This window comes from Ambystoma mexicanum, chromosome 2q (assembly GCF_040938575.1).
Source record: "Ambystoma mexicanum isolate Mex_15411 chromosome 2q, UKY_AmexF1_1, whole genome shotgun sequence".
NCBI classification, from domain to species: Eukaryota; Metazoa; Chordata; class Amphibia; order Caudata; family Ambystomatidae; genus Ambystoma; species Ambystoma mexicanum.
The window spans coordinates 818,534,013-818,558,279 of record NC_090924.1 but is presented as its reverse complement, the minus strand read 5'-3'; the positions used below and the strand labels follow the sequence as shown (position 1 = coordinate 818,558,279).

Here is a 24,267-nt window from a genome sequence, read left to right as displayed (position 1 = left end):
CATGGACCCACCTCCCATCCCTACTATATCAGTATTTCATCCTGGCATAGGACACTCTGGGGGCTGAGCAACAAAGGGCGGAAATACGCTCTGTGCATGCGCTCATCTTTTTCAAGCCAAAAAAGATGTTTTGCTGCACAAAAAGGCGCCAGTCCCATCCCCATGCAGGGACATTCATAAGTATTGAGGAGGGCAGTCTAAGGTAAGTAACCTTGACCTATTATTGCAACCCATCTGTGAGATGGCCTAGAATGTAAACATTCGAAAAACACACTGCCTTTCTCCTATTGAAAATCAAGTGCAGACAAGTCTTTGTTCCTTTTGAACAAATCAACTCAATGTGAATGTAATTTATAGTCAGAAAACTAGTAAGCCGTGATTAATGTTTTTTCAAAACCAAATAATGCTTCCAATCAAGTGTGCGGAGGCACACTAAACAGGACAACTGGTGCACTGTTCTCTGCCTTCCACACTCTCTTAACCTTGTTGCATCAGCCCTGGCCCCTTTTAGATTGCATGAAGTGCCACCCAGACGCAAAAGCTAACACATGACTAGTGTAATTTCTTCCTTTAATGTACTTTGACCTTTTAGTTTTTGCTTGAAGCACAGATGGTCCTATTCATTTCTTGAACTCCTGAAGCTAGCTATTTTTCTTTGACAGATATATACAATATTGTAATTATGTTTGTCTTGTTTCCTTTACACTTGAAGTTGCAATCGCTCAGGGTGGAACTATTCAGATTGCCAATCCAGCGTCAGATGGTGTTCAGGGACTTCAAACATTAACAATGACCAATTCAGGAACACCTCAATCAGGTGCAACCATTGTACAATATGCAGCCCAAACAGCTGATGGTACTCAGCAGTTTTTTGTACCAGGCAATCAGGTTGTTGTTCAAGGTAAGGGTATTTAATCTACTTTAATGTTTTCTGCTGCAGTTTTTTCAAGGAAACATTATGTATTTTGTAGGTGTTCCATCTCCACAAAATGCTACATTGCACCTAACATTAAGATTTGCAATGTACCTCTAGAAGGATTTCAGTCCCAGAGAAACAAGATTAGGCTATCTCTTTTAAATACATTGGGCCTCATTACGAATGTGGCGGTACAGTGACAAAGGCGCCGGTAGTGCTACTGGCACCGTTGTTACCGTACCGCCACATTACGAGTTCTGCTTGCAGGTGCCGCTCTGCACGCTTAGTTAGACGAGGCGTGCAGAGCGGCACCCGCAAACATAACTCGTGATTGCACCGGCAGCGTTATAAACGGTGCCGGTGCAACCATGCTCCCCACCCCCATTCTGCCCTATGGGGCAGAATGGGGATCGGGAGCCTGCCCACACCAGCACCCGCAAATGGGCAATTACCGGCCCATTCAGCTCATAATGGGCCGGTAATGGCCCATTTGCTGGTGCCGGTAGCGAGTTTGTCGGTAGCCTACCGTCGAACTCGTAATGAGGCCCATCGGCCCTCTTTACAAGTCCGGCGGTAACCGTGCCGGTAAAACCGGCAGGTAGCCGCTGGACCCATAATGATTTACTGGCACCTGACTTGCCTGAAACACTGGGACATTACAACCCCGGCGGTCCGGTAAGTCAGGCGCCAGTAATTGTAAATTCCCATTCCCGTTTGAGTCCAATAGGACTCAATGGGAATGGTGACCACCGAAGCACCGGCACCGTTAGTACCATGGCCGCTGTGTCCGTCAGGGTCTGCCCTGTCGGGCACAACAGCTTCGGCAGGCAAACCCGTAGTGTGCTGGTCCGGAAACAACAGTTGTTTCCGGACTGGTACACTTGTAATGAGGGCCATTATTTCCTTTCCTTTGCCTCAGCCCAGATCCCTTCTACTCTTCAAAAATAGCCTATGTATATTCTAGAGCCTATATGTTAAAATGTCCCCTAGGAAAAAGTTGCCAGGTAGGTGATTTTATGCCCTGCACCACTAAATGGCCTCCCATAAATATTCTAGAATGTGTATTATTTATTATTATAACTCTGTCCTAAAATATTTGGGAAAAGTGCTTGATTTTCTTCGGAGGGTAAATTTGGGGGAAATGTCACCCACAAGCAATCTTTATCCAGGCAACTTTATCACTGGATACCATTGTAGGTGATTTCACATTTTATTCGGTCACCAAAATTGTAAAGATTCTATTGTCTCATCTGTTACTACTGTCTATATATCAAGAACAGAGCTATGTGGTCACAACGATAATGTATCCTGTATTATTTGTTCTTCCTTTTTTCTCAAGCCCACAAAATCCCATATTATTTTTAAAACCAACCTGATGACAAGGTAACATTTTGACAGTGACTGAATGCATAAGTTAGAGAAAGTAAAAGCTAAGGTAAAGTCATGCAGATTCTGTGTTTTTATCACCATTTTCTGTTCTGGTCCTTTTTACCATTGGCCATTGCAGCTGATTTTCTTTTAGTAGTGGAGCAAAAGCCGTAGTTGATCACCCTTTTTTTATTCAGGAATCACATGACATCATTTGAGTTTCTAATATCCTGCGTGGGTGAGTCATAGTAGACCAATTTTCATAACTCAACCACAGGATTACTTTTATTGGCTGTATTATCTTTCTGCTTTTATGGTTGGAAGCATTCTGATATACTCTCAGAGAGGCCCACTAGACTGCCGGAACATTTAATTATAGTTGAGGGGCATCTGTTACAATTACCTAGTTCGTGGGATTTTGAATGAAAGTATGGTATGCCTACTGGGGATGCATTGATAATGAAGCCTACAACCATGTACTACCAGATGTTTTGTCTATATTTGTGCCAAAGGGCCTGTGTGACGTCATTAATCCAAGATTGCTGCTGTTACGGATACTAATTTAGATGTTTTTAATTCTTTTATTTATTGGGTTTTCAGATTTTCAAAACAAAAACAAAATAAAATCAATTTATCCCCCCTTGAACTTCCCCTCGCCCTCCCTTTCCCCTACCCTGTACACAGGACGACAAATCTTCTATTAAGTTCAGAGAATATCTAGTATTCTTAGATTCTGCAGGCAACATTGTTCCATATAGTCCCCATGCATAAAATTCAGAATTGAGGCCCACTCCGATGAAAACTTGCCTTGTTCCCTTTGAATCAAATAGGTGACCCATTCCAAAGCTACAAAATTGCATAGTTTGTGATACCAGTCTTTGATGTGTGGAGGCTCAGCAGATTTCCAGTTCTCAGCCAAAACCAAGAGGGCCACCAACTGAAGTATAAAAAAAGCTTTCCTCTTGCACTTTGGCCATAGTAGATAGTCCTATTGAGTCATACCTAACAGGGTTTCTCCTAGGCCTCTCTCTGTCCCAAAAGCAAACATTCCCTTCATATTCCTCTGCACCTTCCTCCAAAATTGAGACAGCTTCGGACATGACCACCAAGCGTGCAACAAGTCCACTTTCCCCCCACAACCCTTCCAAGAAGAAGCTGAAACTGATGGAGCCATTCTATGTATACGTTCCAGGTCTAATGCCATTGGAACATTCATTTAAACCAAAATTCCCTATATAAACCTAGTCATTTTTGTGATATCTGACCATAGTTGGGACTATCCGTCATCTGTTGGTATGCACCCCAGAGTCTTTACCCAAGCGTGTTGATAAGTAGATGGACTTGATGGGGGTTTGGCTATTAAAAACTTGTAAAGTTTAAAAATCAAGTGTTTATCTCCTGTATTTGAAATCAGAAACTGCTCAAATGGAGTAAGTGATCTTATAGCCGCTAACTTATTAGACGGAGCCATCAACCAGTGACAAACTTGAACGTATTTAAACTGCAGCCTCTCCTGGAGGGCATGTTCCTCCTTACACAAAGCAAAGGACTTGATGCCCTGTCCCAAGAACATGTCTCGGAACTTAGAACAGCCAGCCGTTTTCCATTCAGAGAAAGAGTTAGCAGGCAGTCCCGGAGTAAATTGTGGGTTTGCGAACAGAGGAGTGAAGGGGGAGGGAAACAAGGTGATATGATGTTGCTTAATAGCCTGGTCCCAATTTTCCTCCACTAGCCTGGTAATCTGGCTTTGGTGTATGTGCGGAGGCCTATCCATCCTAGGCAGCCACAGTTTCTCTCCCATTATGGGCCCCACTATAGCTCTTTCCATATGACACCATCACGTATTGGAACCCTCCCAGAACCATTCCTTTATCACTCACAACTGTGCAGCTCGAAAGTATTCTCTAAAATTAGGATGTCCTATTCCTCCCCTGTTTCGGGGGAGCATTAACGTTTTCAGTGCAACTCGGGTAGGTTTGTTGTTCCATATAAAATTCGATAATGTCTTATGTAATAAACGAAAGAAAGCGTCTAGACCCCTAATCGGAATGGCCTGAAATAGATATAATATTACCCTGTATTGTTTGGGCTGCTATTTTCTGTTTCAATTGTCTGGCTAACATTCTGTCTGCTTTATTAGCCTTTATGGCCTTTATATATGCCCTTTGCTTTATATACAATGCAAATACTTGTTGATGCATATTAAATCCAATCTGCCCCGTGTGCTCTGGTATTGCCTTTGGAGTTTTAATGATGTGTCTACCTCCATTTGTTTTAAAAGATCTTTTACCTTCACCTCCAAAACTGTTTAGAATTCACGCCTTAGCTTCCCCCTATGCGCTTGTATAGCAATAAGTTCCCCCCTAAGAGTTGCTTTAAATGCATCCCAAACCATATCTAAACTTGCGTCCCCTCCAAGATTGGATGTAAAGTAATCAGTTATTTTGTTGTCTACTTCGTCGCATAGGACCCGGTCTGACAATATCACTTTCAGGAATCTCCAGCTCCAAAGTGTGGGGATATATTTAGGGAGGTCAAGGTCAATCGTCTGAGGGGCATGATCTGAAATGGTAATGGGGTCGGTATCAATCTGTATCACTGTACCTATAAGTCTAACTGAGGCCCAGAAATAATCAATCCACAAGAAGGATTTGTGAACATGGGAATAATAAGTGTTTGCCCTTTCTTCCCCTTTCAGGGTAGGCCAAACATCTTTAAGCATCAACTGGTCACATTTCTGTCTGAGCGTTAGAGAAGGCGGGGACGAGCAGTTCTGATGATAGAGCTTCTATTTCGTACTGGGTCCCATGAGATGTTCAGATCCCCCATCAGAATCGCCTCACCCTGAGCAAATTGTTCCAAATTGGCTTTTAATGTCTTCAAAAAGCCCTCCTGACCAGTTTTGGGGCATACATGGAAGCTAATGTTAAAGTCAAGGATCCCATCTGTACCAAAAGGAAGAGTGACCCTTTGTCAGCCTGGGTTTTCAAAATAGAGATCCGCATGCCCGCCCTAAAAGCGATTAATACACCCACCGATTTGTCCTTAGCGTTGGCCTGCCTAAGCATTGGAAACTGCTTTAGTTTCAACTTACAACGGTCTTGATACTTAAATATACATTTTCTGCAGGGCAATGAGATCAGGGTGATATGTGCTTAATACCCGTTCCAGTTTCCTTCTCTTAACAAGGGAATTAATTCCCCTAATATTAAGTGTTCAACATCTAAATCACTGCCCAGGGGATACTTCTTATAGCCCAACATTATAGGTCTCAGATTTCCATCCCATGTACAGTCCGTACTCCCAAGTTTTCCTCACCAGGCTGGACTGCAATAGCCTCTTTCTAAATCTGCCTGCTTCTACTCTCCACCCTCTGCAACTCATCCAGAACAGGACTGCAAGACTTGTCCTTGGCCTCAAACTTTGGGATCGTATCACTCCAGCCCTCAAATCTCTTCTTTGGCTCACAGTGGCTGCAAGGGTTAAATTCAAGACCCTTTGCTTTGTCCACAAGGCTTTCTGGGGCATGGGTCCTAAATACCTTCAACTCTCCCTCCATAAATATCTTCCCACCCGAGCTTTTTGGTCCTCCATCTCCAACTCCCTCAGGGTCAGTCGTTTCTCCAAGAAACGAGTTGGGGGCAGATCTCTCTCCTCAGCTGGGGCCTCCCTCTGGAACAGCCTCCCTGCCACTCTGAAACTTGAGAAGAACCATCTCCAGTTCCGAAAAGCACCTGAAGACATTCCTCTTTGCTTCTGCCTTTGCTCTGCCTCTCCCTTGATGATCTGTTGCTCCTGCACCGTGCGCCTGGCCAACCTCTGATTTTGGGCCCAGGTCTCTTGCCCACCCAGCCACAAACCCGCACTGCCTCCTGGCAACCCTTGCACTTGGATCTGTATCTGTAACCCTACAGCCCCCTTACCCGCACTTATCAGACACCCCCTTTCTGCACCTCAAATACTTCACTTGCCACCTGGGTGGCTTCAATACCAGTTGTTGTTTTTATCTCTTGCTCAGCACTTCCACTACCCCCTCTCCCCTGCACTTTCCATCTTCCATCTCCCCGCACTTGCACTTTGTCAATGTCACTGGGCCTAGTAAGATCATTGTTTTGTCCTCCCTTGTACCCCTCCCGTGCCTTGTCACGCTCTGAAACACTTGTGTACGAGCATGATACAAATACAATATCATATCATATCAACCCCCAACTTGTTCCCTCCCCACCCAACGCATCCCCAACAACAATCCCCTATCCCTGGTGTAGACCATCTTTGCTACACTCTCTTTGGACTACGCCCTTAGAGATGGCCCACCACCTAAACCGGGATACATGCAGGGTATCCTAAAACCCACTGTACAAGTATTTTAAAGATTCCAAGATGAGCTTCCACTTACATAATTCTTTCCTATTCTGAGATAATGTACCTTATATCACCTTGTCTTTTCATCCACATAAGTTATCACCTTCTTAATCCGTCAGCGTGCTGGGGGTTGTTTCTCTGCCAAAGAGGGACCCTTTTGGACTTTAGATTGGGGTGTCGAACAGTTGTCCATTCCCAGTGTCTCAGGCCTCGAGGGACATGTGCCCCAATCACAGTGGTTTGATCCTCCTGATCTTCCAGGTTGGAATGTAGAATACGTGCCCCGTCATCCTTGGTTGTGATGTGGTTCTGTTTGCCCTCCCAAGTAAATATAAGACCAAATGGGAAGGTCCATCTATATGGCGTTTTTTGTGTGTGCAAATATTGCAGAATTTCTCGCATATCTCTTCTTTTTTGCAGTGTAAGTGGGGAGAGATCCTGATACAATTGAATATCGTTCCTGTTGAGTGTGATCTGTGTCCCTTTTCTGGCTTTGCGTAAAATGTGTTCCTTTTGGGGGTAACTTGCCAATGCGACCAAGGTATCCCTGGGTTGAGCAGCCGGATCTTGATGCTTTGCACCGTCACAATCCGACCCTGGAGTGTATGGGATCGTTGGAGGGCGTTCTAACAGTTCCATCACGTCTTTCACGTTACAGGAGGTAGCGATCTAGTTTACCAACATGGCTGCCGCCGATTGCTATTTCCTTCTACCTGTATTCCAGTTTGGCGCGCTGCAACCTTCTGGCATGTTGATCGACACTGTTGTGCTGAACAGTGTTCTGTTGCGTGCAGTCCTCATTGCTGTCTTTTGTGCATGTTTTTTCCCACTTTCCCGCTTCCACCTTGCATCCTGTCCTTTCCGCGTCTCGCGCGGAACCCTACCTGCTTGCTGTCCTTTCCGTGTCTCACGCCAAGACTCCTTGCTTCCTGCATGGATGCTTCATTGATTCTGCTTGGTTGTGTGGAACAGGCTTACCTCCTGGTGAGCATACTTCTCGTAGTGGCCCATTGGCCCTCTTTATGAGTCCGCGGTAACCATGCCGGTAAAACTGGCAGGTAGCCACCGGACCCGTAATCATTTACTGGCACCTGACTTGCCTGAAAAAGTGGGACATTACAATCCCGGCGGTCCGGTAAGTCAGGCGCCGGTAATTGTAAATCCCCATTTCCATTTGAGTCACATAGGACTCAATGGGAATGGTGACCACCGAAGCACCGGCACCATTAGTACCATGACCGCTGTGTCTGTCAAGGTCTGCCCTGTCGGGCACAACAGCTTCGGCAGGCAAACCCGTAGTGTGCCGGTCCGGAAACAACAGTGCCCGTAGGCTTACTGGCACCGTTGTTTCCGGACTGATACACTTGTAATGAGGGCCATTGTTTCCTTTCCTTTCCCTCAGCCCAGATCCCTTCTACTCTTCAAAAATAGCTTATGTATATTCTAGGGGCTATATGTTAAAATGTCCCTTAGGTAAAAGTTTCCAGGTAGGTGATTTTATGCCCTGCACCACTAAATGGCCTCCCATACATATTCTAGAATGTGTATTATTTATTATTATAACTCCCATCCTAAAATATTTGGGAAAAGTGCTTGATTTTCTTCGGAGTGTAAATTTGGGGGAAATGTCAACCACAAGCAATCTTTTTCCAGGCAACTTTATCACTGGATACCATTATAGGTGATTTCACATTTTATTCGGTCACCAGATTCTATTGTCTCATCTTTTACTACTGTCTATATATCAAGAACAGAGGTATGTGGTCACAACGATTATGAATCCTGTATTATTTGTTCTTCCTTTTTTCTCAAGCTCACAAAATTCCATATTATTTTTAAAACCAACCTGATGACAAGGTAATATTTTGACAGTGACTGAATGTATAAGTTAGAGAAAGTAAAAGCTAAGGTAAAGTCATGCAGATTCTGTGTTTTTATCACCATTTTCTATTCTGGTCCTTTTTACCATTGGCCATTGCATCTGATTTTCTTTTAGTAGTGGAACAATATCCGTAGTTGATCACCCTTCTTTTATTCAGGAATCACATGACATCATTTGAGTTTCTAATATCCTGCGTGGGTGAGTCATAGTAGACCAATTTTCATAACTCAAGCACAGGATTACTTTTATTGGCTGTATTATCTTTCTGCTTTTATGGTTGGAAGCATTCTGATATACTCTCAGAGAGGCCCACTAGACTGCCGGAACATTTAATTATAGTTGAGGGGCATCTGTTACAATTACCTAGTTCGTGGGATTTTGAATGAAAGTATGGTATGCCTACTGGGGATGCATTGATAATGAAGCCTACAACCATGTACTACCAGATGTTTTGTCTATATTTGTGCCAAAGGGCCTGTGTGATGTCATTAATCCAAGATTGCTGCTGTTACGGATACTAATTTAGATTTTTTTTAATTCTTTTATTTATTGGGTTTTCAGATTTTCAAAACAGAAACAAAATAAAATCAATTTATCCCCCCTTGAACTTCCCCTCACCCTCCCTTTCCCCTCCCCTGTACACAGGACGACAAATCTTCTATTAAGTTCAGAGAATATCTAGTATTCTTAGATTCTGCAGGCAACATTGTTCCATATAGTCCCCATGCATAAAATTCAGAATTGAGGCCCACTCCGATGAAAACTTGCCTTGTTCCCTTTGAATCAAATAGGTGACCCATTCCAAAGCTACAAAATTGCATAGTTTGTGATACCAGTCTTTGATGTGTGGAGGCTCAGCAGATTTCCAGTTCTGAGCCAAAACCAAGAGGGCCACCAACTGAACTATAAAAAAAGCTTTCCTCTTGCACTTTGGCCATAGTAGATAGTCCTATTGAGTCATACCTAACAGGGTTTCTCCTAGGCCTCTCTCTGTCTCAAAAGCAAACATTCCCTTCATATTCCTCTGCACCTTCCTCCAAAATTGAGACAGCTTCGGACATGACCACCAAGCGTGCAACAAGTCCACTTTCCCCCCACAACCCTTCCAAGAAGAAGCTGAAACTGATGGAGCCATTCTATGTATACGTTCCAGGTCTAATGCCATTGGAACATTCATTTAAACCAAAATTCCCTATATAGACCTAGTCATTTTTGGGATATCTGACCATAGTTGGGACTATCCGTCATCTGTTGGTATGCACCCCAGAGTCTTTACCCAAGCGTGTTGATAAGTAGATGGACTTGATGGGGGTTCGGCTATTAAAAACTTGTAAAGTTTAAAAATCAAGTGTTTATCTCCTGTATTTGAAATCAGAAACTGCTCAAATGGAGTAAGTGATCTTATAGCCGCTAACTTATTAGACGGAGCCATCAACCAGTGACAAACTTGAACATATGCAGCCTCTCCTGGAGGGCATGTTACGCCTTACACAAAGCAAAGGACTTGATGCCCTGTCCCAAGAACATGTCTCGGAACTTAGAACAGCCAGCCGTTTTCCATTCAGAGAAAGAGTTAGCAGGCAGTCCCGGAGTAAATTGTGGGTTTGCGAACAGAGGAGTGAAGGGGGAGGGAAACAAGGTGATATGATGTTGCTTAATAGCCTGGTCCCAATTTTCCTCCACTAGCCTGGTAATCTGGCTTTGGTGTATGTGCGGAGGCCTATCCATCCTAGGCAGCCACAGTTTCTCTCCCATTATGGGCCCCACTATAGCTCTTTCCATATGACACCATCACGTATTGGAACCCCCCCAGAACCATTCCTTTATCACTCACAACTGTGCAGCTCGAAAGTATTCTCTAAAATTAGGATGTCCTTTTCCTCCCCTGTTTCGGGGGAGCATTAACATTTTCAGTGCAACTCGGGTAGGTTTGTTGTTCCATATAAAATTCGATAATGTCTTATGTAATAAACGAAAGAAAGCGTCTAGACCCCTAATCGGAATGGCCTGAAATAGATATAATATTACCCTGTATTGTTTGGGCTGCTATTTTCTGTTTCAATTGTCTGGCTAACATTCTGTCTGCTTTATTAGCCTTTATGGCCTTTATATATGCCCTTTGCTTTATATACAATGCAAATACTTGTTGATGCATATTAAATCCAATCTGCCCCGTGTGCTCTGGTATTGCCTTTGGAGTTTTAATGATGTGTCTACCTCCATTTGTTTTAAAAGATCTTTTACCTTCACCTCCAAAACTGTTTAGAATTCACGCCTTAGCTTCCCCCTATGCGCTTGTACAGCAATAAGTTCCCCCCTAAGAGTTGCTTTAAATGCATCCCAAACCATATCTAAACTTGCGTCCCCTCCAAGATTGGATGTAAAGTAATCAGTTATTTTGTTGTCTACTTCGTCACATAGGACCCGGTCTGACAATATCACTTTCAGGAATCTCCAGCTCCAAAGTGTGGGGATATATTTAGGGAGGTCAAGGTCAATCGTCTGAGGGGCATGATCTGAAATGGTAATGGGGTCGGTATCAATCTGTATCACTCTACCTATAAGTCTAACTGAGGCCCAGAAATAATCAATCCACGAGAAGGATTTGTGAACATGGGAATAATAAGTGTTTGCCCTTTCTTCCCCTTTCAGGGTAGGCCAAACATCTTTAAGCATCAACTGGTCACATTTCTGTCTGAGCGTTAGAGAAGGCGGGGACGAGCAGTTCTGATGATAGAGCTTCTATTTCGTACTGGGTCCCATGAGATGTTCAGATCCCCCATCAGAATCGCCTCACCCTGAGCAAATTGTTCCAAATTGACTTTTAATGTCTTCAAAAAGCCCTCCTGACCAGTTTTGGGGCATACATGGAAGCTAATGTTAAAGTCAAGGGTCCCATCTGTACCAAAAGGAAGAGTGACCGTCCCCCTTTGTCAGCCTGGGTTTTCAAAATAGAGATCCGCATTCCCGCCCTAAAAGCGATGAATACACCCACCGATTTGTCCTTAGCGTTGGCCTGCCTAAGCATTGGAAACTGCTTTAGTTTCAACTTACAACGGTCTTGATACTTAAATATACATTTTCTGCAGGGCAATGAGATCAGGGTGATATGTGCTTAATACCCGTTCCAGTTTCCTTCTCTTAACAAGGGAATTAATCCCCCTAATATTAAGTGTTCAACATCTAAATCACTGCCCAGGGGATACTTCTTATAGCCCAACATTATAGGTCTCAGATTTCCATCCCATGTACAGTCCGTACTCCCAAGCTTTCCTCACCAGGCTGGACTGCAATAGCCTCTTTCTAAATCTGCCTGCTTCTACTCTCCACCCTCTGCAACTCATCCAGAACAGGACTGCAAGACTTGTCCTTGGCCTCAAACTTTGCGATCGTATCACTCCAGCCCTCAAATCTCTTCTTTGGCTCACAGTGGCTGCAAGGATTAAATTCAAGACCCTTTGCTTTGTCCACAAGGCTTTCTGGGCCATGGGTCCTAAATACCTTCAACTCTCCCTCCATAAATATCTTCCCACCCGAGCTTTTTGGTCCTCCACCTCCAACTCCCTCAGGGTCAGTCGTTTCTCCAAGAAACGAGTTGGGGGCAGATCGCTCTCCTCAGCTGGGGCCTCCCTCTGGAACAGCCTCCCTGCCACTCTGAAACTTGAGAAGAACCATCTCCAGTTCCGAAAAGCACCTGAAGACCTTCCTCTTTGCTTCTGCCTTTGCTCTGCCTCTCCCTTGATGATCTGTTGCTCCTGCACCGTGCGCCTGGCCAACCTCTGATTTTGGGCCCAGGTCTCTTGCCCACCCAGCCACAAACCCGCACTGCCTCCTGGCAACCCTTGCACTTGGATCTGTATCTGTAACCCTACAGCCCCCTTACCCGCACTTATCAGACACCCCCTTTCTGCACCTCAAATACTTCACTTGCCACCTGGGTGGCTTCAATACCAGTTGTTGTTTTTATCTCTTGCTCAGCACTTCCACTACCCCCTCTCCCCTGCACTTTCCACCTTCCATCTCCCCGCACTTGCACTTTGTCAATGTCACTGGGCCTAGTAAGATCATTGTTTTGTCCTCCCTTGTACCCCTCCCGTGCCTTGTCACGCTCTGAAACACTTGTGTACGAGCGCGATACAAATACAATATCATATCATATCAACCCCCAACTTGTTCCCTCCCCACCCAACGCATCCCCAACAACAATCCCCTATCCCTGGTGTAGACCATCTTTGCTACACTCTCTTTGGACTACGCCCTTAGAGATGGCCCACCACCTAAACCGGGATACATGCAGGGTATCCTAAAACCCACTGTACAAGTGTTTTAAAGATTCCAAGATGAGCTTCCACTTACATAATTCTTTCCTATTCTGAGATAATGTACCTTATATCACCTTGTCTTTTCATCCACATAAGTTATCACCTTCTTAATCCGTCAGCGTGCTGGGGGTTGTTTCTCTGCCAAAGAGGGACCCTTTTGGACTTTAGATTGGGGTGTCAAACAGTTGTCCATTCCCAGTGTCTCAGGCCTCGAGGGACATGTGCCCCAATCACAGTGGTTTGATCCTCCTGATCTTCCAGGTTGGAATGTAGAATACGTGCCCCGTCCTCCTTGCTTGTGATGTGGTTCTGTTTGCCCTCCCAAGTAAATATAAGACCAAATGGGAAGGTTCATCTATATGGCGTTTTTTGTGTGTGCAAATATTGCAGAATTTCTCGCATATCTCTTCTTTTTTGCAGTGTAAGTGGGGAGAGATCCTGATACAATTGAATATCGTTCCTGTTGAGTGTGATCTGTGTCCCTTTTCTGGCTTTGCGTAAAATGTGTTCCTTTTGGGGGTAACTTGCCAATGCAACCAAGGTATCCCTGGGTTGAGCAGCCGGATCTTGATGCTTTGCACCGTCACAATCCGACCCTGGAGTGTATGGGATCGTTGGAGGGCGTTCTAACAGTTCCATCACGTCTTCCACGTTACAGGAGGTAGCGATCTAGTTTACCAACATGGCTGCCGCCGATTGCAATTTCCTTCTACCTGTATTCAAGTTCGGCGCGCTGCAACCTTCTGGCATGTTGATCGACACTGTTGTGCTGAACAGTGTTCTGTTGCGTGCAGTCCTCATTGCTGTCTTTTGTGCATGTTTTTTCCCACTTTCCCGCTTCCACCTTGCATCCTGTCCTTTCCGCGTCTCACGCGGAACCCTACCTGCTTGCTGTCCTTTCCGTGTCTCACGCCAAGACTCCTTGCTTCCTGCATGGATGCTTCATTGATTCTGCTTGGTTGTGTGGAACAGGCTTACCTCCTGGTGAGCATACTTCTCGTAGTGGCCCATTGGCCCTCTTTATGAGTCCGCGGTAACCATGCCTGTAAAACTGGCAGGTAGCCACCGGACCCGTAATCATTTACTGGCACCTGACTTGCCTGAAAAAGTGGGACATTATAATCCCGGCGGTCCGGTAAGTCAGGCGCCGGTAATTGTAAATCCACATTTCCATTTGAGTCACATAGGACTCAATGGGAATGGTGACCACCGAAGCACCGGCACCATTAGTACCATGACCGCTGTGTCTGTCAAGGTCTGCCCTGTCGGGCACAACAGCTTCGGCAGGCAAACCCATAGTGTGCCGGTCCGGAAACAACAGTGCCTGTAGGCTTACTGGCACCGTTGTTTCCGGACTGGTACACTTGTAATGAGGGCCATTGTTTCCTTTCCTTTCCCTCAGCCCAGATCTCTTCTACTCTTCAAATATAGCTTATGTATATTCTAGGGGCTATATGTTAAAATGTCTCTTAGGAAAAAGTTGCCAGGTAGGTGATTTTATGCCCTGCACCACTAAATGGCCTCCCATACATATTCTAGAATGTGTATTATTTATTATTATAACTCCCATCCTAAAGTATTTGGGAAAAGTGCTTGATTTTCTTCGGAGTGTAAATTTGGGGGAAATGTCAACCACAAGCAATCTTTTTCCAGGCAACTTTATCACTGGATACCATTATAGGTGATTTCACATTTTATTTGGTCACCAGATTCTATTGTCTCATCTTTTACTACTGTCTATATATCAAGAACAGAGGTATGTGGTCACAACGATTATGAATCCTGTATTATTTGTTCTTCCTTTTTTCTCAAGCTCACAAAATTCCATATTATTTTTAAAACCAACCTGATGACAAGGTAACATTTTGACAGTGACTGAATGTATAAGTTAGAGAAAGTAAAAGCTAAGGTAAAGTCATGCAGATTCTGTTTTTTTATCACCATTTTCTGTTCTTTTCCTTTTTACCATTGGCCATTGCATCTGATTTTCTTTTAGTAGTGGAACAATATCCGTAGTTGATCACCCTTCTTTTATTCAGGAATCACATGACATCATTTGAGTTTCTAATATCCTGCGTGGGTGAGTCATAGTAGACCAATTTTCATAACTCAAGCACAGGATTACTTTTATTGGCTGTATTATCTTTCTACTTTTATGGTTGGAAAAATTCTGATATACTCTCAGAGAGGCCCACTAGACTGCCGGAACATTTCATTATAGTTGAGGGGCATCTGTTACAATTACCTAGTCCGTGGGATTTTGAATGAAACATTGATAATGAAGCATACAATTATGTACTACCAGATATTTTGTCTATATTTGTGCCAAAGGGCCTGTGTGACGTCATTAATCCAAGATTGCTGCTGTTACGGATACTAATTTAGATTTTTTAAATTCTTTTATTTATTGGGTTTTCAGATTTTCAAAACAGAAACAAAATAAAATAAATGTATCCCCCCCTTGAACTTCCCCTCGCCCCCCTTTCCCTTTCCCCAAATTCCTCCCTCCCCTGTACACAGGACGACAAATCTTCTATTAAGTTTAGAGAATATCCAGTATTCTTAGATTCTGCGGGCAACATTGTTCCATATAGTCCCCATGCAGAAAATTCAGAATTGAGACCCACTCCGATGAAAACTTGCCTTGTTCCCTTTGAATCAAATAGGTGACCCATTCCGAAACTACAAAATTCCATAGTTTGTGATACCAGTCTTTGATGTGTGGAGGCTCAGCAGATTTCTAGTTCTGAGCCAAAACCAAAAGGGCCGCCAACTGAAGTATAAAAAAAGCTTTCCCCATGCACTTTGGCCATAGTAGATAGTCCTATTGAGTCATACCTAACAGGGTTTCCCCTAGGCCTCTCTCTGTCTCAAAAGCAAACATTCCCTTCATATTCCCCTGCACCTTCCTCCAAAATTGAGACAGCTTCGGACATGACCACCAAACGTGCAACCAGTCCACTTTCCCCCCATAACCCTTCCAAGAAGAAGCTGAAACTGATGGAGCCATTCTATGTATACGTTCCAGGTCTAATGCCATTGGAACATTCATTTAAACCAAAATTCCCAAATAGACCTAGTCATTTTTGGGATATCTGACCATAGTTGGGACTATCCATCATCTGTTGGTATGCACCCCAGAGTCTTTACCCAAGCGTGTTGATATCGTCTATTAAAACTTGTAAAGTTTAAAAATCAAGAGTTTATCTCCTTTGCGCTTGTATAGCAATAAGTTCCCCCCTAAGAGTCGCTTTAAATGCATCCCAAACCATATCTAAACTTGTGTCCCCTCCAAGATTGGATGTAAAGTAATCAGTTATTTTGCTGTCTACTTCGTCGCATAGGACCCGGTTTGACAATATCTCTTTCAGGAATCTCCAGCTCCAAAGTGTGGGGATATATTTAGGGAGGTCAAGGTCAATCGTCTGAGGGGCATGATCTGAAATGGTAATTCGGTGGGTATCAATCTGTATCACTCTACCTATCAGTCTAACTGAGGCCCAGAAATAATCAATCCACGAGAAGGATTTGTGAACATGGGAATAATAAGTGTTTGCCCTTTCCTCCCCTTTCAGGGTAGGCCAAACATCTTTAAGCATCAACTGGTGAAATTTCTGTCTGACCGTTAGAGAAGGCGGGGGCGAGCAGTTCTGATGATAGAGCTTCTTTTTCGTACCGGGTCCCATGAAATGTTCAGATCCCCCATCAGAATCACCTCACCCTGAGCACAAATTGTTCCAAATTGGCTAGTACTGTCTTCAAAAAGCCCTCCTGACCAGTTTTGGGGCATAAATGGAAGCTAATGCTAAAGTCAAGGGTGCCATCTGTACCAAAAGGAAGAGTGACCGTCCCCATTTGTCAGCCTGGGTTTTCAAAATAGAGATCTGTGTGCCCGCCCTAAAAGCGATTAATACACCCACGTATTTGCCCTTAGCGTTGGCCTGCCTAAGCATTGGAAACTGCTTTAGTTTCAACTTATAACGGTCTTGATACTTAAATATACATTTTCTGCAGGGCAATGAGAGCAGGGTGATATGTGCTTAATACCCGTTCCAGTTTCCTTCTCTTAACAAGGGAATTAAGCCCCCTAATATTAAGTGTTTGTTAGGCAGAATCTTGTGCAGTGCCCTTAGGAACCGCTACACCTGATTAAGACCACAGGTGGCAATACACGTTTTACCTTTGGTACAAGCTCGTACTACTAAGTTATAGTGGTAGCAGTAGCAGAGCAGCCAGGCTTATCTCAAGAGTATATGAGCAGTAGCAGAGATTACACAAAGGGACCAGAATTACTTTGACTCAAGCAAACACTGACTCAAGGTTTCAGGTAAAAAAAATAAGTACATTTTTTTTTAAACCATCAGTTATAAACACAACACCTCTATTAAACTTTAAACAAAACCACACGTTAAATATACTACAACTAACCAATTCACTTTGTACAGTAAGTCTCAAGGTAAGTACCCTGTGTTTGAAGGAACCGGTGTTATGAACAAAACACGATACCGCGGATATGGTTGCGATCACTTTTTGACAGTTCGGTCTACTAAATAAACGCGTATCCGTGACATGAAATGCTACCGGGGCAAAAACACACTTAGCACCTAAGATACTCAGAGGGAGTCGGAGGCAAAAATCACAGGCAATATTTAGGTCAGGCAGACAGTATCGAGAAACACTCAGAAACAGATGTTCAAAAGTCAAAGGGCGGAGCCAGGTTTAGGTGACACCGGAGACCTGTGCCGAAGATCACACCGTTAGACAGTTCACGATTCAGTGTAGCCAAAAAGTACTTGGATATTGTCAATGTTCGGAAGCAAAAGTTATAAGAAGGAGGGAAGACAAGGACGAGCCTTGAGGATGAAGAAAAGGGATTCACCCAGTTTCCTCGAGTAGAACACAGTGGGCCTCATTAGGACCCAGGCGGTAAGGGGTTTACGGCGGCGTAAACAGCGCCGACCCCTACCGCCTGATTCCGAGGTCCCTTAGCGCCATGGAGGTTTTAACACCTGCTTTTAGCAGGTGTTAAAATCCATGGCGCTAAGGGACCTTGTTGTTAATTACGCCACCGTAATTTACGGTGGCGTAATTAACGCCTTCCCCACTCCCATTATGCCCTATGGGGCAAAAATGGGAATGGGGAAGGGTAAATGGGTTAATGGGGACTTACCGCCCCACTCACCTCGGAATGGGGCGGTAAGTCCGCCAACCACCATGGCGTAAACGTAGTTTACGCCATGGTGGTAAAGGTACGACCCAGGCCGTAACTTACCGCCTGGGTCGTAATGAGGCCCAGTACCTTATTCCAACAATGTAGCTGGTGCCCTGGCAGTTGTTCCTGTTGGTTTCCCGCAGACCACGATTCCTGGAGCTTCATTGTGAAGGAGGACGTCTGAAGGGGGTCTGCACCACACAGGGATGAAGCCGGCAGCAGCGACAACGCAAAGGTGTGCTCCTTAAAAACAGGAGAGGATCAGCAGGTGGCTATCCGGACCACTATAGCAGTGTGCAGCGATTTCGGCCACGGCAGAGATCTCTGGCTGAAGAAGATGAGCTGGTTATCCCCACCAGGCTCAAGTGAAGAAGACTCTGGACTGGATCTTCTCTTAGTCGTCGAAGGGAAGATAGCTCAGGACTGCAGCAGGGCTTCACCGGGACGGGGTAGTTGCAGCAGCCGTCGTCGTCTCCACTTCTCTTCGGTTCCTTGTAGTTCCAGAGGCGACTCTGACTTCTAGCCCAAGAGACCTGCCTTTTATGCGCAAAACCCCCATTCACACAGCCTGGCTGTCAATCAGGCAGCAGGGGGGTTGTCCAGCCGGGACAACCACCTCAGCCAATCATAGCAAAGTGCGACTTGGGTTTACTAGGATAACCTGTGGAGGGGGTGACTACACTCCTTCCCCACATTCAGTCTACCTATACACCCGGGCGCCAAGAGGAGGGCTTCCCTGCAGAAGCCCACCAAAAGACGGTGAACAAAGAAGGCAAACCTAGTTTGCCGCGCAAAGTAAAACACAAGAAGGACTTTAACAAAAAGAAATGGCGAATAAACCCAACTGGAGCCAAAAGAAAGATGATTTGGTCAAGTGGGTTTATGTTTGAGGCTAATATAATAGCCAAGAACAGTACCATGTTTATCTAATATAATCGCGGTAGAAAAGTTAGGGTAGATACCACTGCCACCAGCCAAGTCTAGATGTTAAAACAGCGAAACAATGCTCAGGGAGGTACAGATAGAAAAGGGGTACAGATTAGCCCTTTCCAGTACTCCATGCAAGATGGGGTGTACTGGGTCTGTGGTAAAAATGACTATGGCCCTCATTACGAGTTCGGCGGTAACCATGCCGCTATTGGCCTTGAGGGACATGTGCCCCAATCACAGTGGTTTGAGCCTCCTGATCTTCCAGGTCGAGATGTAGAATACGGGCCCCGTCCTCCTTGGTTGTGATATAGTACTGTTTGCCCTCCTAAGTAAATATAAGACCAAATGGGAAGGTCCATCTATATGGCGTTTTTTGTGTGTGCAAATATTGCAGAATTTCTCGCATATCTCTTCTTTTTTGCAGTGTAAGTGGAGAGAGATTCTGATACAATTGAATATTGTTCCCGTTGAGTGTGATCTGTGTGCCTTTTCTGGCTTTGCGTAAAATGTGTTCCTTTTGGGGGTAACTTGCCAATGCGACCAAGGTATCCCTGAGTCGAGCAGCCGAATCTTGATGCTTTGCACCGTCACGATCCGATCCTGGAGTGTATGGGATCGTTGGAGGGCGTTCTAACAGTTCCATCATGTCTTTCACGTTACAGGAGGTAGCGATCTAGTTTACCAACATGGCTGCCGCCGATTGCTATTTCCTTCTACCTGTATTCCAGTTCGGCGCGCTGCAACCTTCTAGCGTGTTGATCGACGCTGTTGTGCTGAACAGTGTTATGTTCCGTGCAGTCCTCATTGCTGTCTTTTGTGCATGTTTTTTCCCACTTTCCCGCTTCCACCTTGCATCCTGTCCTTTCCGCGTCTCGCGTGGAACCCTACCTGCTTGCTGTCCTTTCCGCGTCTCATGCCAAGACTCCTTGCTTCCTGTCCTCTCTGCTTCCTGCGTGGATACTTCATTGATTCTGCTTGATTGTGTGGAACAGGCTTCCCTCTTGGTGAGCATACTTCTCGTAGTGTGTTCTGCTTTCATGTTCTGAGGTCATACTCCGTATCCCAGCTGTTACCGCTTCCATACCAAGAACCAACTTCTTCCTGGTGCATGCTGGATCTCGTAGTGCATGTTCCGGAGGTTAATAACACTCAAGGATTACCCACCGGAGTCACATCAGTCCTCACCTAGGCAAGTCATTTGGAATCTATCAAAGACCGTCTTCAGTCTCAACCTATGCAAGTGTCATCACCAGGGTTTTTCAGCATCTGCTTTTCCCTGGTCTGGGGTGGGCTCCACGGAGTCCCCGCTGCCGGGCAGACTGCTTACTAGGCAAGGTGGCCTCCGGGGGAGCCTGACCTTATCTCGTCAAGCCGAAAGAAAAGAAAGGAAAGAAGAACACTGTCAGAGCCTGGAGAGAGAGAAGAAGGGACATTTCATTTGAAGAATCCAGGGAAGACCTTTCAGAGACCTCAGGTGAGGAGTGGGCTAGTGAGAGGGGTATTGAGCTTGTCACCAAACCTGTTGAACGTGAGAGTTTGCAACGCCCTGAAAATATGGCAAGTTTAGAACAATACCAAGAACTTGTGAACACCATTCAACGACTCACAGTAGAGGTCCAGACCTTGAGAGCTGACAACACAGCCCTCAGGCAGCAAGTTCATCAGATGGATGAACACAGAGGTGATCTGCCTCTCTTATCTTTGCCATGTGGCAATTACAATGGCAATCCACAGAAGTTGAAGGAATTCCTGGACGTGTGTGTGTTATTTACTTCACCTTTTGTCCTAAAGCATACGAATCTGACCGTGCCAAGGTAGGATTCCTCATCTCTAATTTAGTGGGCAATGCTTTGGCATGGGTGACCCCACTAGTAACCAACACGGATCCATCCCTTAATGATTACGGTAACTTTGTTCAACAATTCTGGAACAGGTTCGAGAGACTAGAAGTATTATATTCAACTAATGAAAACCTCCTCGACATCAGACAAGGAACGCCAGATTTGCAGATGTACGTATCGTGTTTCCAGAAGGTAGCCACAGAAGCAGGCTGACCAGATACGGCACAATAAATGTTTTGGAGGAGTTTACAAGAGGAGATAAAAGACGAATTGGCTAGAGTAGCCCGACCTATGTCTTTTCAGGATCTAGTGGCTTTGTCATTACAGATTGAATTCCGACTGATGGAAAGAAGGGTGGAGAAAAGGAGACCTAGGCTCAATGTGCCACTTCTCCCTAGCCTGCCCTCACTACCCGAAAAGCCAAGATCTGATTAACCAATGCAGATTGGAACAGCAAAAGGTTTGCTTACTGGCACAGAATGAAAGAGGCGTAAAGACGTTGGTCTTTGCATGTACTGTGGCTCAGACACACATCTTCTACGTAATTGCCCTAAAGTTCCCCCCAGGCGGCAGGTAAATGACAAACCCCGACCCTGAGCAGCGACAAGGAAGGAGTATCTATAACCAATCCCTGTGATGCTACGCAACCCAACGCTCCAGACACGTCATGCCATCTCATGGTTTTCAAGGTGTTTCTAGAGTGGGAAGGAGGAGTCCCAGTGGAATGTCTGGCTGTGCTTGACTGCGGAGCAGCAGGTAATTTTGTGGATGACGAGTGGGCCAAGCACCTTCAGATCCCAAGACGGCCCAAGGCGAGACCCATTCCTGTAGAAGGGGTAGATGGCACACTGTTAACCTCAGGACCCATTGTTCAAGAGACCCAAGAACTAGGAGTCAAGATGGCATCACACCAAGAGTATCTAACCTTCGATTGATACGTGCTGCTCACTTCCCAGTTATATTGGGTATTCCGTGGCTTAGGAAGCACAACCCAAGCATTGATTGGGAGCTCAATGCAGTACAGTTCTGTTCCCAATATTGTCGGTTATTAACGGGCCCGTTATTAGCTCCCTCCCCATTGCCATTGAGCCCTATGGGGGCTCGAATGAGAATGGGGATGGGTTCCCTGAATGGGGAAATACCGGGTCCCCCAATGGTGGAATGACCCAGTAAGTCCCCATTCAGGGAACCCGGACCCGGTATGCGGTAAGGGGGTAACCATGGTGCTAATAGCACCATGGCTACCTCCAACCTCGTAATGAGGCCCATAGTGCGACTACGTGGTCTACCGCACACTATTTGTATTTATTATTTTTATATAGCGCCTTAATCCAAGGCGCTTTACAGTTTAACAACAAGAATACATTGAACATCAACAGTAGAAGCAATAATAATATACATGAATCAAACCTGAAAAAACAGTATGTAGAACAATTTGCATATGAGGATCAAGAAGAGAGGAGCGGGTTGGGAAGGAAGGAAGAGGGAGAAAGAGTAGGGAGTAAAGTGAGTAGTAGGAAGAGAGGAGAACTTAGGAGAAATGGGGGAAGATAAAGAGAACTATGACAGGGTATTAGAGGGGGAGAGAGAAGGTGAAAGGGGAAAAGGTGTCAGGGAGGGGAGTGAAGAAGGAGTGATTTCAAGGAGGAGCGGAAGTTGGAATAGGTGGGGATGGAGCGGATAGAAAGAGGTAGGGAGTTCCAGTGTAGGGGGGCAAGGAGCTGAAATTAGCGGGAACGAGAAGAGGCACAAGGTGGTGGGGAGATAGAGAATAAAAAGAGATCTGCAGAAAAGAGCGGACTTTACGGATATTGAAGAGGTGGTAGAAACACGCGCGAGAAGTAAGGGAGATATGATGGGTAAAGGAGAGGGAAGAGTCAAAGTAAATGCCTAGATTACGAGCATGGGTGGAAATAGGAAGATTAAAAGGGGGAAAATGAATAGAAGGATGGGGAATACTATAGTATCAGATAGAGGAACACAGTTTACCTCCAAGTTCTGGACAAATATTTGCAAGCAACTGAAGATCCAACGTGCGCTTTCATCTGGTTTCCATCCAGAAAGTAATGGACAGACAGAATGTTTGAATGCCACACTGGAACAATACATCAGATGTTTTTGCAACCAAGAACAGAGCGACTGGCTTGGACTCCTTCCCATGGCAGAGTTCTCATATTGTCAGGCTCCAACCGTCAAGCGCAGGAGTGGCACGAACCAACCACCCCCTCCGCGGTCCGAGTGCCTGCAAGTCACAGCTTACACAGACCTCCGAGACCCCGGCGGGGAAAGAGGGTTAGGGAATCAATGGTTGGACAGGAACTGGTTTTCAGGATAACCGGAACAAGGTTTAGGAGAGGGAAGGTGGACAGGACTGGGGGTGATAGGGTAAATACAAACCAACAATTAAACATGCATACCTAACCTGCAAACACCTTACATGCCCACATTACAAACTGTCATCAATGAGGCAAGTAGAGCAAAAGGACTTATCTCTGTTTTTGAGTGCTGGCCTCCTGCCTGCGCACTCTCAGGTCCGGTCTCCGGAGCAGATAAATGCTGCAAAGAGAGTTATGAATTACTACCTTGTGAGTGTTTCCTCACACACACAACAGTTGCATCAGTGGGTAAACGACATTCCTTCATGCACCCCCACGTTCTAACTCGTTTGCCCCCGTGAGTGGGTTCACCCAAATATGCGGTTAGGCCGCACGTGGCCCCGCAATTCTTGCTGATCCACATGTTAATATTCACACGTAGATTAGATAACAAAACGTGCCGCTAGCCGCACGTGGCGCAGTGCGACTTCTGTACAAGCCACGCCGCTGTGCTCCCAATTGCGGTTCCCTTAGCTAGTGCACATGGTTAATTATGCATGCAAATAACATGCACTGCTCGCGGGATCGCTGCGCTTCGGTGCGAGTCTTGCGTGAGTCTTAGCTTTGGTTCTATGCTGGACTTATCTTTTGCCGAACAAGGGGACTGATGAGTCTGGGCGATGCCCCCTTGCGTGTGCCCCGCTTCGCGTGAGGGAATCCTTACTGTTCGCCCCTGAACGCGGCTTTGTTACTCAAGCGCGTTTTTCCCAGCGTGTGCTGTAGCTGCTCCCCTGCGCTTGCTGTACTTATCTCAGGCGTGTGAGGGGCCCGGGTGATGGCTGGCTGGGGTGTGGCCCCTTGCGTGTGTCCCCTTCCTCGGAGCTGCAATGAACACGTCCTCTTCATTCGGGAGTTCAAGCACAAGCCTCGTGCTAACGTGGGCGCGCGCATGCGCGGATGTGCTCCACCCAACGTGGGTGGGGTTTTGTAGTTTCTGGCCCAGAGCCTGCTGGGAGTTGAAGTTTGTAGGCCTTTGTTCCTGCAAAGAGGGCACAGAAGCCTTCGATAAGGCAATACCCGTTTGCGCTGGAGTTTTTTGTATTTGTCTATGTGTGGACC

The 24,267-nt window shown here is 45.5% G+C and overlaps 1 protein-coding gene across 2 annotated transcripts in view; it reads left to right on the top strand.

Moving 5' to 3' along the window:
- The first annotated feature begins 739 nt into the window (after positions 1–739).
- The window catches only part of LOC138569762 (cAMP-responsive element modulator-like), a 693,142-nt gene continuing 669,614 nt past the window's right edge, over positions 740–24,267 (top strand). The window contains exon 1 of one of the 2 annotated variants that reach the window (XM_069648032.1): positions 740–901. In XM_069648032.1, coding sequence (XP_069504133.1) covers positions 790–901 — 112 coding nt within the window. In that variant the 5' untranslated portion in view covers positions 740–789. The remainder of the gene's footprint in view (positions 902–24,267) is intronic. The other variant, XM_069648030.1, reaches the window with a different exon arrangement.